Raw genomic sequence first — 15,139 nt, 5'->3', positions numbered from 1 at the left:
CCCACTATTCAAAAAAGGTGGTAGAGTGAAAATGGGGAATTATAAGCCTGACATCGGTAGTGGGGAAAATGCTAGATTCCATTATAAAAGATGTAATAGCAGAGCACTTGGAAAACAGTGACCTGATCGGACAAAGTCAACATGGATTTACAAAAGGTAAATCATGTTTGACTAATCTACTGGATTTTTTTGAGAATGTAACTGATAGAATAGATAAGGGAGAACCAGTGGATGTGGTGTATTTGGACTTTCAGAAGGCTTTCGATGAGGTCCCACATAAGTGATTAGCATGTGAAGTTAAGACACATGGGATTGGGGGCAAGGTACTGACTTCGATAGAGAACTGGTTGGCAGACAGGAAGCAAAGAGTTGGAATAAACGGGTCTTTTTCCCGAGTGGCAGGCAGTGACTAGTGGGGTACCGCAGGGATCAGTCCTAGGACCCCAGCTATTCACAATATAAATGATCTAGATGAGGGAACTAGATGTAATATCTCCAAGTTTGCAGACGACACAAAGCTGGGTGGGCGTGTGTGCTGTGAGGAGGATGCTGAGAAACTCCAGTATGATTTGGACAGGTTGGGTTATTGGGCAGATGCAGTATAATGTGGATGAATGCGAGGTTATCCACTTTGGTGGCAAAAACAGGAAGGCAGATTATTATCTGAACGGGAATAGATTGGGAGAAGGGGAAGTGCAATGAAACCTGGGTGCCCTTGTGCACCAGTCGCTGAAGGTAAGCATGCAGGTGCAGCAGGCAGTTAAGAAGGCAAATGGTATGTTGGCCTTCGTCGCGAGAGGGTTTGAGTACAGGAACAAGGATGTCTTGCTGCAGTTGTACAGGGCCTTGGTGAGACCACACCTTGAGTAGTGTGTGCAGTTTTGGTCACCTTATTTGAGGAAGGATGTTCTTGCCGTGGAAGGAGTGCAGCGAAGATTCACCAGACTGATACCTGGGATTGCAGGAGTGACATATGAGGAGAGATTGGGTCGATTGGGCTTCTACTCGCTGGAGTTTAGAAGAATGAGAGGGGGTCTCATTGAAACTTATAAAATTCTAACAGGACTAGACACTAGATGCAGGTAGGATGTTCCCGATGGCCGGGGAGTCCAGAACCAGGGGTCACAGTCTAAGGATAAGGGGTAAGCCATTTAGGACAGAGCTGAGAAGGAATTTCTTCACCCAGAGTGTGGTGAGCCTGTGGAATTCTCTACCACAGAAGGCAGTTGAGGCCAATTCATGAATATATTCAAAAAAGAGTTGGATATATCTCTTAAGGCTAAAGGGATATGGGGAGAAGGCAGGGACAGGGTACTGAGTTTGGATGATCAGCCATGATCTCATTGAATGGCAGAGCAGACTGGAGGGGCCGAATGGCCTACTCCTGCTCCTAGTTTCTATGGTAGTAATCCGGAGATTGCTACTTTTGAGGTCCTGCTTTTTAACTTCTTTCGTAGCTCCCTAAACTCTGCCTGCAGTACCTCATCCCTCTTCCGTACCTATGTCGTTGGTACCGATATGGACCACGACCTCTGGCTGTTCATCCTCCCCCCTCAGAATGCCCTGCAGCCGTTCAATGATGTCCTTGACCCTGGAACCAGGGAGACAACGTACCATCCTGGAGGCACGTCTGTGGCCGCAGAAACGCCTGTCTGCTCCCCTAACTGTTGAATCCCCTAGCACTATTGCTCTCCCTCTCCTCTTCCGCCCCAGCCTGTGCAGCTGAACCTTCCATGGTGCTGTGGACTTGGCTCTGGCTGCACTCCCCAGAGGAACCATCCCCCTCACCAGTACTCGGCATCGAATACTGTTTGGTGAGCACGATGGGCTCGGGGGACTCCTGCACTACCTGCCTGTTCCTCCTCTTCTGTCTGACGGTCACCCATTCTCTCTCTGCCTGCACACTCTAAAGCTGTGGGGTGACCACTTCCGAAAACATGCTATCCACGTAGCTCTCAGCCTCGCGGATGCACAGCAGTGACTACAGCTGCCGCTCAAGCTCCGTAACCCAGTGCTCGAGCTGCTGTAGCTGGCGACACTTCCCACACGTCGTCGTCCAGACCACAGGAGGTGTTCAGGACTTCCCACATGGCACAGGATGTGCATTCCACGGGTGTGCGCTGCCCTGCCATACCTCTAATTAACAGACTATTTATTAGCCTAGCTGGAATAAACTTAAAAACTTTAAGAAAGCCAAGTAAAAACACTTAACAGATACTCACCAATCAGCTCCCTCTTTTTGAACGTTTTGTTTTTAATCCCGGCTCTTAATTTAAACCAATGCCCAAGATAGAGAGAAATACTGACCAACCAATCGCTCCTTTCTGCCTCCGCTCTCTGGCCTCACTCTGCTGCGCTCTTTATATCCTCAGGCTCTGCTCTCGCTCCCCCTCGGGTCCGCTGCCTCCACTCTTGGGCCTCGCTCTTTATATCCTCAGGCTCTGCTCTCGTTGACTCTCGGGTCTGCTGCCACCGATATCAGTTTATCAATTATCTCCCCCTTTCTATCTTAAATGTTTTTCTATCTTTTTTGATCTCTTCTTTGAATGTCACAACCATCATGTTGGTCACCCTGGTAAATGCCAAAGCAAAGTAATTATTTAATATTTCTGCCATTTTGCTGTCATTACCTGAGAGTTTATCATGTGTATCCCTTAGTGGCCCTATCCCTATACTGATTTTTCTTTTATTATTTGTGTCTAGAATAATTTATTATTTTTATATTCCTTGATAATTTAATTTTATCATTTCTCTTTGGCTTCCTAATTGTCTCTTTACTTCTTTCCTAACCTTTTCGTATTCCCTCTTGTCATCCTCTCCTTTATTGTCTACTACTTAATGTTTGCCTTTTTCTTTAGTTTCAATTTTACCCTTATTTCTTTATTCATCCATGGTGTGTCATTACTGGCTAGTTTGTTCCTGCTTTTAACTTGTATAAAACATTTGTGATTTAACATGGCAGTTAGCTCTGGTATTTGGAGGTATCAAGCAGAAGCCACGTGTTCTCCAATGAAGGGTAGAAAAAGGGAAATATGAAGAAAATTCATCCTGTAGCCAGTCCATAGCGGCATTGGCAGCGGCCTAGGATTAGGTAAGCTGCCCACACTCTTGGCTGCAGATTTGAGTGACCTGTGGTTACAGGGTAATTGTGAGGGGGAAAATGGTATTTTTAATGTACTTGCATTTGAGTACAGGAGCAAGGATGTCTTAACTACAGTTATACAGGGCCTTGGTGAGACCCCACCTGGAGTACTATGTGCAATTTTGGTCTTACCTAAGAAAGGATATACTTGCCATAGAGGGAGTGCAGCGAAGGTTCACCAGACTGATTCCTGGGATAGCAGGACTGTCTTCTGAGGAGAGATTGGGTCGACTAGGCCTGTATTCACTAGAGTTTAGAAGAATGAGAGGGAATCTCATTGGAAACGTATAAAATTCTGACAGGGCTAGACATACTGGATGCAGGGAGGATGTTTCCCCTGGCTGGGGGGTCTAGAACGAGGGGTCACAGTCTCGGAATACGGGGTAGGACATTTAGGACTGAGATAAGGAGAAATTTCTTCACTGAGGGTGGTGAACCTGTGGAATTCTCTATCACAGAAGACTGTGGAGGCCAAGTCACTGAATATATTTAAGAAGGAGATACAGGAAACTTTGTGTTATCCGGAGGCTAAATGTCCAGCAAACTCGAGCCACCGGCAAAAATCAGGAGCCGTTGTGAGGATTTTTTTCTTTTCGTTGCTTTTTTCTCAACAGTCAAGCTCTGCAAGGTCTCGCTGAAGCTGTTGCTAAGCTACAGAGACGTTTGCAAGGTACGATTGACTGTTTAGAAGCTGTTGCAAGCAACAGGGTTTGTTGCCAGATACGGAGCTCAAAATCTCCGTATGTTTCAACATTAGCGCTGGTTTGTCCGGCAGTTTTGATGGGACGGCAACAGCTCGGTCCCGTCGGTGCCGGATAGCACAAAGTTTCCTGTAGATAGATTTCTGGACACAAAGACATCAAGGGGTATGGGGAAAGAGCAGGAATATGGTATTGAGATAGAGGATCAGCCATGATCATATTGAATGGCAGAGCAGGCTCGAAGAGCCGAATGGCCTCCTCCTGCTCCTATTTTTCTATGTTTCTATGCAATTTAAAAGGAGCTATCGATATAAACATGTATTCATAACTTATTACAGGGATGGGAAGTTGTGGTCAACTTGTTAGTAGTCTGAAACAGCTACAAAATGGTATTTTAAGATCTAAAAGTACATTTACTGTGCTACAGTGATGTTTGAATATTGCCAAACCTTGGCCCAGCTGATCATTTTATAATATTGAATGAGTTAAAATATATTTGCTCCACAATGTGACACTTAAGAGATACAAAATTAGGACTCCTATCTCTGGATCTCACCCATTAGGTTTTGCCCAAATCGGAACTGGAATTGCACATGTTTTCAAGGTTGTAGAATAGTTTTGGTTGATCCAAATTGAGGGTTACTTCGTCCTTGTATTCATATACAAGACTAAGGCATCTCTATGCAGAAAAGGTAACTTAAAAAAAATTATGAATATGCTAGTAGTTGCTGAAATAATCAATCTAATTTTAAATTATTGACCATCCTAATTCTTCTATTTCTTTTTATTTGTAGAAAACTCTGAAGCAAATGATTTGAAGCCATTCTTTGATCAAACATATTCACACATATACTATGTTTTCTTTGAAAATTTTGTGACCATTGAAGCCAGTCTAAAACAAAAAGGTAAGAAGAATTTTTTTTATTGGAACTAGTGGTGGAACTAATCAAGACTCTAGGGCCTAGAAATTCAGTGGGCTGCGCCACCAGTTAGTGCCCAAAGAGGGCACTTAATGGGTTTAGCGCCACTGGCCACGCTTCCTGCGAAATTTAGCGGGGTGCTAATGGCGGCATTAGCCAGTAGCGCTGCGCCGCCACCGATGATGTCATCGGTGTGCGCAGCGCTCCGCTACCGCCCCGATCGCCAAATTTGGTAGCGCCCCCCGCTGTAACGCTGGTCCCTGTTCAGGAGGGCCTACCTGCAGCGGTTGAGGTGCGGGGCGGCCATTTTTTTTGCTGGCCGCCTGCCAGCACCTCTTCGCGCAGCCGTCCCCTGCCTCCTGAGCCCCCCACCCCCGCGTTGTACCGGCTGCCTCCCAAGAGCCCGGCACTTCTCCTCGGTGCCAGGCTCTTTTGCTGGCACTCGCGATCTCAGATCACGCTGCAGCAGGCCCCTCCCCTTTAAGAAGGGGAGGAAGGCCTGCAGTACCGCTGCGGCACGTTGTGCTGCGATTTTTTCAGTTGCAGCGCCCCAAGACGGATGCGGGGCGCCTCGAGTAGCGCCACGCTGCCGTTTGGGGTGCTTAAACTGAATTTCCGGCGGGCGCTCGCGACTCCTTCCAGGGCGGTACTTCCGGTGCCGTGGCGAGGGGCGCCACCGAATTTCTAGGCCAAGGTTTTTGGGAACGAAGAATGAGACTACTGGTCTATGAGTATTTTGATTCTTTTTTTTTTAAACTGATCTTGATGTCTAAATCTCTAATCTAAATATCAAATTTTCCTCTTTTCTATTATCTTGTGTATTTTTAAGTTTTTCCTATCAATTTTTAATCTCTACTTTCCTTGGATTTTTTTCTTTTTCCTGTTGTTTCCTGTTTCTTTTATTTGATCTGTGACTAAAATTGACATGAAAAATAAATTGTATGAAGCGAACCTTGACTTTTACTGAGCTGTTGTGATTTTCTTTGTCATATCCCAAACAAAAGTATAAAACAGTTAGTGGGGGGAGGGGACAGTGGGCAGGGAGGAGTTAGTGCACAAATTTGGTTGGAGTGTGGAGCACAATGGTGAGAGGACATTGATGTTAGAGACTGGGTTGTTAGTTGCTTCATTTTTTTAAAATTTGGAGAATAATGAATAAGGAGGTATTCTATGCTGTTGTGTGTTGCTCTTAGTTTGCTGTATTATTTTTACCAGAAAGGTATAGGGCATTATTTTTGTGTTGCTATTGTTTGCAGGGGAACCAAAATGGCCACCAGGCAAATTTATCTATTGTCATTATTAACTTTGAGCAAAATTTATTTTGATTCACCTAAGCCTGTAAAGATGTATTGTCCAGGTACTATGGGTACACTGGGCGGACTGTGGTTGATAACTATTTATATTAAATTGGGTGCCTATATTTTAGCCCTGCAAGTTATTATAATTATGATTCTTTTCTGGACTAAGTATCTCTTTTATTTATAGCCTTTTAGAAATTTAGTCCCAGTTTTAGCCTAGTTCTTGTTTCCAAATTTAGTGAAATTAGTTTTAGTTTTGTATTTAGAATTGAAATTAATTCTAATTTTAATATAGTTGAAGAAACAATACAAGTAATTTAGTCAACAGCTATTTCCTCCTCAATTTAGTGGACTGAAACACTGGCATGTCCCCGTGATCATTTGGATTGTAGAATTGGAAACGACTGTCCCTTCGATTTGATCCGATTCCAGAGTCAATCTGATCCTAGAACTACTTCATTAGCGATCAGTCAGATCGCATGCCATATCTGCATTGTCACTTCTGATTGATTAAACAATCTATTGCACTCTACCAAAGAAAGTCTTTGGCACTGACAGTTTCTCACCCAACTTGCCAAGTGCCTGTAAATTAAAAATAAATCTATAATTGATGTGCCAAATAACAGCCTGAATCCAAGAGGTTAAAGCTTAAAACTAAAGGCTTTTATTCAGTAAGAACATGGCATCAAGTTAACACAGGACAACCATCATTCATCACCGACCCAGCCCTTATGAGTAAGACCCAGCTCTTGTAAGTAAGACTCACACCAATCTGGAGGATCCAGAGGGGCGGGGCTAGGGAGGAGCATTAGTGGTTACACCTGTAGAACATTCCAGACATTAACAAGTACAACAACAACAGACAATACAAATGCCAGAACACAGTTATTTCATCACATTCACCCCCTGCTATAGATTCAGTCTGTCAGGAGGTCTGATCGTCCTCTGGGAACGACGTAACTCTTGCTGAGGCTCCTCCCTGAGTACTAACTCCGGTTCATTTGAATTCCCAGAATCATCAGTGTTTTCCACACTGAGGGTTTGTGTCTCTGAAGGTCCAATACCACGATTGAAAACTCTACTGAGTCGAACTCTTTGAGCTCCAGCAGGTGCAAGATCTTTAATAGAGACCGTATCCTCTCGCCCATCCGGATATTGAATGTACGCATACTGGGGATTAGCATGGAGGAGTTGTACTTCCTCCACCAGTGGATCAGTCTTGTGGCCTCTCATGTCTGCGCAACAGCACAGGGCCCGTGGTCGTCAACCATGTGGGTAACAATACTCCATTAGTAGCTTTTCTTGGAAAACTAAACATCCTTTCATGAGGGGTGGCATTCGTCGCTGTGCACAAGAGACCTTATGGAATGCAGCACGTCTGGCAGGACATCCTGCCAGCGAGAGGTCGGCAGGCCTCGTGACTTCAGAGACAGTACGATAGCCTTCCACACTGTCGCATTTTCTTTCTCGACCTGCCCATTACCACGAGGGTTATAGCTGGTAGTTCTACTCGTTGCAATCCCTTTCAATAGCAAAAACTGTCGCAATTCTTCGCTCATAAAGGAAGAACCCCTATCACTATGTATATAGTTAGGCATGCCAAACAAGGAAAACAGTTGGCAGAGGCATTTAATTACAACAGCACTGGTCACATCCGGACAGGGGATAACAAAAGGGAACCAAGAGTACTCGTCTATAATAATAAGAAAATAGACATTACGGTCGCTCGATGGAAGGGGACCTTTAAAATCGAGACTCAAACGCTCAAATGGTCGAGTTGCTTTAATAAGATGAGCTGTCTTGGACGGCTTATAGAAGTGGGGTTTGCATTCAGCACAAACACGACAGGTTCTGGTCATTGTCCGGACCTCCTCAATAGAGTAGGGTAGATTGTGGGACTTAATGAAGTGGTTCATTCTGGTAACCCCAGGGTGGCAGAGTGCGTCGTGGAGACTTTGAAGCTTATCTATGCCTAGACTAACACATACTCCTCATGACAAAGCATCCGATGGCTCATTGAATACTCCAGGCCTGTACTGAATATCATAGTCATATGTTGACCGTTCTATTCGCCATCTTAAAATCTTATCATTTTTGATCTTGCCTCTCTGCTTAGTATTGAACATAAAGGCCACAGATCGCGAGTCAGTAATGAGCGTAAAACGTTGGCCAGCGAGATAATGTCTCCAATACCTGACTGCTTCGATAATCGCCTGTGCCTCCTTTTCCACCGAAGAATGTCGAACTTCTGGTCCTTTCAATGTACGAGAGAAGAAAGCTACTGGTCTACCAGCTTGATTAAGAGTTGCTGCCAACGCAAAATCAGATGCATCACTTTCCACTTGAAAAGGGATCTTCTCATCCACGGCACATACCACTGCCTTCTCAATGTCCCGTTTGATATTAAGGAAAGCCTCCTGAGCTTCCGCCGATAGCAGAAAAGACGTCGACTTAATAAGAGGTCGGACTTTATCTGAGTAGCTAGCCACCCACTGGGCATAATACGAGAAGAATCCCAGACACCACCTTAAAGCTTTTACAGTGTGAGGTAAAGGTAATTCCTTAAGCGGGTGTATTCTTTCAGGATCTGGCCCGATTACCCCATTCTCCACAACGCAACTAAGAATACACAAACGTGTAGTATTAAAGGTACACTTGTTTTCGTTGTAGGTCAGGTTTAACCTCTTTGCCGTCTCTCGGAACTTCGAGATTTTGATCATGCTCCTGTTGGTCGCGCCCACAGATAGTAACATTGTCCAGGTACAGGAATGTTGCTTCCAACGCGTATTCATCCACCATACGATCCATCTCCCGTTGGAAGACGGATACCCCATTCGTCACTCCAAAGGGCACCAAGGAATTGGTACAGGCGCCCATTAGCTTCGCAGGCCGTATAAGGTCGGTCTTCTATTTTAATGGGGAGTTGATGATAGGCAGACTTTAAATCAATGGTGGAGAACACGCGGTACTGAGCTATCTGGTTCACCATCTCAAAAATACGAGGCAAAGGATAGGCGTCTAATGGGTATACAAGTTTATAGTCTGGCTATAATCGACCACAAGCCTTTTCTTTTCATTAGTTTTAACCACCACCACCACCTGGGCACGCCACGGGCTATTACTGTGTTCGATGATTCCCTCCCGTTGAAGCCTTTCCACGTCCTCTTTTATAAATGTTTTATCTTCTGAACTATACCGTCGACTCTTAGTCGCTATAGGTCTACAATTAGAAGCAAGGTTCACGAACAAAGAAGGCGGACTTACTTTTAAAGTAGAAAGGCCGCAGACTGTGAGCGGAGGCTGGGATCCACCATACTTAAGGGTGACGTGCTCATGCTGACACTGGAAGTCCAAGCCTAAAATTAAGTTCACACACAACCAAGGTAATATGAGGAGTTTAAAGTCCTTATACTCTGTATCCTTAACGGTCAATGTGACTTTACAATATCCAGTTACCTCCGAAGTAAAGGACTTGGATGCCATCACGATTTCACTTCGAGTAGGATACACCTTCCATGAACAGGAGTTAACAAGGTTGGGGTGTATAAAACTTTCAGTACTGCCACAGTCTATTAAACACCCAGTAGGACGACCATTAATCTTGATGTCCATCGTAGATTTCGACAAGGAACACGGTATGGTCTGGTCAACCGTAACCGAGGCTAGAGTAAAACGATAGGCGGCAGCAGAAAAGACATCGGGTACAGGATTACCCTTACACACTTTACTAAAATGTCCCCGTTTCTTACATTTAAAACAGGTAGCCTCTCTGGCTGGTCATCTTTGCCTGGGTTGTTTAGATTGGCCACAAAAATAACACTTAGACCGATGGGGTACAGCCGCAACAATAGGATTAAGTGGAGGCTCCATTGGTGTTATGGATGCCTCCATACTCGGAACACACAAGGCTGAAAAAGACGCATGGGCTGATGCATACACTTCTAAATTCTTCTGGGCTGCATCTAACGATCGAGCAGTAGCGACGACCGTTTTTAAAACTAACGAGTCGTTCTCGAGGAGTCTCTGTCGAATATAATTAGATCAGAGGCCAGATATGAAAGAATCGCGGATGGCTTCTTCCTGATGCAATATGGCAGAGACAGCCTTGTAGTTGCAATCCTTAGCCAAAGCCTTAAGGTCCTGCAGGAAATCGTCCAGGGATTCCTCAGGTAATTGCCTGCGAGTAGACAAAAGATACCTGGCGTATATTTCGTTAACCGACTTAAGGTACTGGGCCTTAAGAGCTGCAAGGGCCTCTTCATATGTAGTAATATCTTCAATTATATAGAGCAAGTTTGATGACTTACCAAGTTGGTTAGAAGACCCAACTTGTTAACCGTCGGATCGAACGATGCGATGAAGTGTTCAAAACATCGAAGCCAATGCGTAAATTTCTTCGACGCGTCTGCCAAATGGGGATCGATATCCAGACGCTCTGGTTTCAAAAATCAATCCATCTTCCAAAAGTTGTTATTTAATAAAATTGATGTGCCAACTAACAGCCTGAATCCAAGAGGTTAAAGCTTAAAACTAAAGGCTTTTATTAAGTAAGAACATGGCATCAAGTTAACACAGGGCAACCATCATTCATCACCGACCCAGCCCTTGTGAGTAAGACCCAGCTCTTGTAAGTAAGACTCACACCAATCCGGAGGATCCAGAGGGGCGGGGCTAGGGAGGAGCATTAGTGGTTACACCTGTAGAACATTCCAGACATTAACAAGTACAACAACAACAGACAATACAAATGCCAGAACAGAGTTATTTCATCACAATAATACAATATTTAAAAAAAAAATCAGGAAAATAAAATAGTATTTTACCCATCCCATTTTCCAATCATTCCAGCAACACACTACCACTGAAACCACCCTCCCCCCCCCCCTTTTCCCTAGTGCATTTGTGTTTGGACATTTAGGAGCTAGCCTATTGGGATTTGGTTTTATGCATGCTATTTGGAAATTGTGCCCATTTAATCACTGATTGGTTCCCTTAATCTCGTTCATCACCCTCTCTGAGCATGTGAATTTATGTTTTTTTTTATCTGAGAAACTGATGCGTAATTATATTTGATTTGACATTCTGAATAGGCGATACTTGGGTATCATCCAGAGATTTTTTTATCCAAGTCTGCTTCAGTTTCACGTGATACAAGAAAATGTTGATCCTTGTTTTTATTATCGGCACAGAAGTCAGAAGTGGAACATTGTTTCCATGATATCGCCTCTTGCACAGAGCAGTTTAAAATATCTTGACAGTTGTTAATTTCTCTAGCTGCAAAAGCACAAGGCAATCTAGTGACTAACGAGCAGGGTGCCAAATCAGTGTTTGCAATGCATCTTCCACTGCACTGCAACCATCTTGCAGAGAAGAAATACAGGGAATGAATCAATGATCATTTCACATTGCTTCTTGGGAAAGTCTCAATTCTAATTGATCGCTTATGCAAGGCTGACACATGGATCACTATACTCTATTATTAACCATTACAGTCTGAATTTAACTGCAACACATGACTATGCTTTTGGCATATTGATTCTGACGGATGTTTTTTATGGTTCCTGTGCAGGAGCCTCACCCATCCTAATTCTGCACTACTTTGGCGTCATACAATGTGTGGAGGATGTAAAATAAAAAACAACCTGGTTCTGAGGCTTTATACAGTGTGGGAGTAGAAAACCACATGCCTGCAGCGTCTTAATGACATTTCATGTGTGTGCGACATGGACAGTTTCTGGGGAAACGGTCCATCCAGCTAAGCCAATAGTTCTCAAACTTATTTTGGTTGAAGGACCCCTTTTCAAATGGATTAGTAATTATGACCCCCCCCCCCCCCCCTAAATTATAATAATATATTATAGTAATTGCAATTTTCCCACTCTTGTAAATTCACTAATGGAATTACAAAATCATAATATACATGAACAATATCTGTATTCATTAATGATTTTAGTTTAAGACAATTCAGTTGCACAGCAATTGGAACAAGCCCTGTCTTTACCTGTATATTTCCACTCAAATGGCACATGCATACACTGACTCCAAAGACATATAAACACTTTTCTAAATTTTGGGCTTTCATGCAATGACTGTAACCATCCAGCTCATCCCTTGCCAGCTCTGCTTTACGAACAACCTAAAAATAAAAAAGTTGCAAACGGGAAAGGTTTGTTAAGTACAGCTGCTTTATTGATAATGCACCATCATGGGGATAGAAACATAGAAGATAGGAGCAGGAGTAGGCCATTTGGCCCCTCGAGCCTGCTCCGCCATTCAATGCGATCATGGCTGATCATCCAAATTCAGTACCCGGTCCCTGCTTTCTCCCCATACCCCTTGAACCCTTTAAGAAATATATCCAACTCCTTCTTGAATATATTTAATGAATTGGCCTTTACTGCCTTCTGTGGTAGAGAATTCCACAGGTTCACCACTCTCTCTGGGTGAAGAAATTCCTCCTCATTTCTGTCCTAAATGGCTTACCCCTTAGACTGTGACCCCTGGTTCTGGACTCCCCGACCATCGGGAACATCCTTCCTGCATCTAGTCTGTCTAGTCCTGTCAGAATTTTATAAGTTTCAATGAGATCCCCTCTCATTCTTCTAAACTCCAGCGAGTATAAGTCCAATCGACCCAATCTCTCCTCATACGTCATTCCTGCCATCCCAGGTATCAGCCTGGTGAATCTTCGCTGAACTCTTTCCATGGCAAGAACATCCTTCCTCAGATAAGGCGACCAGAACTGCACACAATACTCAAGGTGTGGTCTCACCAAGGCCCTGTACAACTGCAGCAAGACATCCTTGTTCCTGTACTCGAACCCTCTCGCTACGAAGGCCAACATACCATTTGCCTTCTCAACCGCCTGCTGCACCTGCATGTTTACCTTCAGTGACTGGTGCACAAGGACACCTAGGTCTCGTTGCACTTCCCCTTCTCCCAATCTATTGCACTTCAGATAATCTGCCTTCCTGTTTTTGCCACCAAAGTGGATAACCTCGCATTTATCCACGTTATATTGCTTCTGCCCAATCACCCAACCTGTCCAAGCCATCCTGGAGTTTCTCAGCATCCTCCTCACAGCACACACGCCCACCCAGCTTTGTGTCATCTGCAAATTTGGAGATATTACATCTAGTTCCCTTGTCTAGATCATTAATATATATTGTGAATAGCTGGAGTCCAAGGACCGATCCCTGCGGTACCCCACTAGTCACTGCCTGCCACTCGGAAAAAGACCCGTTTATTCCAACTCTTTGCTTTCTGTCCGCCAACCAGTTCTCTAGCCAAGTCAATACCTTGCCCCCAATCCCATGTGCCTTAACTTTACACGCTAATCTCTTATGCGGGACCTTATCGAAAGCCTTCTGAAAGTCCAAATACACCACAGTCACTGGTTCTCCCTTATCTATTTTACCAGTTACATCCTCAAAAAATTCCAGTTGATTAGCCAAGCACGATTTACCTTTTGTAAATCCATGTTGACTTTGTCTGATCCTGTCACTGTTTTTCAAGTGCTCAGCTATTACATCCTTTATAATGGACTCAAGCATTTTCCCCACTACCGGTCAGGCTTACCGGTTTGTAATGCCCCGTTTTCTCTCAACCACCTTTTTTGAATAGTGGGGTAATATTAGCTACCCTCCAATCCATGGGTACTGTTCCAAATTCCATCCAATGTTGGAAGATGATCAGCAATGCATCTATTATTTCTAGGGCCACTTCCTTAAGTACCCTAGGATGTAGATTTGATTTGAGATTAGAAAATGAGTTCTTAATTTTATATGTAACTATTATATATTAAATTACCAGGTTCCAGTCTATTATTACAAAGCTCTGGGTGCCGAATGGGATTTTATCCCACAAACGCTAAAAATGTCATGATTTATCCAGTTTGTTCCTGAGATTCCTCCAGCTTCTGGATCTGGTTCTCCAGGAACAACATCACAATCATAAATGCCACAACCGCGAGAAGCTGCAATTTGGGTGGCAGGATAATTCTTGGAAGCCCATGAAATTATCAAGACATAACGCAAGTGAAAAATAATGAAGAAAATTGAAGGTGGGGGGGGCGGAGTCGCGGAAGAGTGAAATCACACGCATGGGGTGGCACTAAGGAGAAATCAACGCGAAAGAAAACATGGACACATGGAGAATTTTGCCACTTGATTTGATGCACAGCCTCTCTCTCTGGCGCTGGTTCTGAGTGTTGTTCGCTGGACAAGATCTGACTCTTGCTAACTCTCTCTCTAACCCGGCACCTTCCCATGCAAGCGCAGGAGATGCAACACCTGCCCATATACCTTCCCCCTTCCCACTGTCCAGGGCCCCAAACACCCCTTCCAGGTGAAAGTGATTTACTTGTACTTCTTGCAATCTAGTATACTGTATTCGCTGCTCACGGTGTGGTCTCTTCTACATTGGGGAGACCGAATGCAGATTGGGTGACCACTTTGCGGAACACAGTCCGTAAGGGTGACCCCGAGCTTACGGTCACCTGTCACTTTAATTCTCTGCTCCACTCCCACTCCGACCTTACCGTCCTCGGCCTCTTGCATTGTTCCACAGAAGCTCAGCGTAAGCTCGAGGAACAGCACCTCATCTTCCGATGAGGCACTTTACAGCCTTCCAGACTCAATATTGAGTTCAACAATTTCAGATCATAACCTCGGCCCCTATTATTTTTATATTTTTTATCCACACTTTTGGTTTGTGCCTTTTCCCTTTTTTTTTCTCTCCCCCACATGGCAGCTGCCTTTCACTCTGCCAGTGCATTTCACACTTCATCTAAAGCCATTGTTTGTTTCTTTACCTGTCCTATTCCTTGAATATCTCTTAATGTCTCTTATTTCATCCCCTCCCCCATTTCCCAGCCCCCAAACTGCTTTTTAATCTGTTTCATTTCCTGCCTTTTATTCTCAGTTCTGAAGAAGGGTTTCGACCTGAAATGTTGACTCTGTTCTGGCCTGCTGAGTTTTTCCAGCGTTTTCTGTTGTTATTTCGGATTTCCAGCATCCGCAGTATTTTGCTATCTGATTCGCTCTCATTGGACCGCATTCCTTGATTGACAAAGCATTT

The 15,139-nt window shown here is 44.1% G+C and overlaps 1 protein-coding gene across 1 annotated transcript in view; it reads left to right on the top strand.

The window, feature by feature from the left end:
• The window catches only part of ralgapa1 (Ral GTPase activating protein catalytic subunit alpha 1), a 251,419-nt gene that overhangs the window by 34,262 nt on the left and 202,018 nt on the right, over positions 1-15,139 (top strand). Inside the window, exon 2 of the mRNA XM_086002312.1 lies at positions 4,638-4,748. Coding sequence (XP_085858438.1) covers positions 4,638-4,748 — 111 coding nt within the window. The remainder of the gene's footprint in view (positions 1-4,637; positions 4,749-15,139) is intronic.

This window comes from Somniosus microcephalus, chromosome 12 (assembly GCF_052327205.1).
Source record: "Somniosus microcephalus isolate GS21.2 chromosome 12, FLI_Smic_1.0, whole genome shotgun sequence".
NCBI lineage: Eukaryota > Metazoa > Chordata > Chondrichthyes > Squaliformes > Somniosidae > Somniosus > Somniosus microcephalus.
The sequence above is the reverse complement of the archived record's forward strand: the minus strand, read 5'-3'. Positions and strand labels throughout refer to the sequence as shown.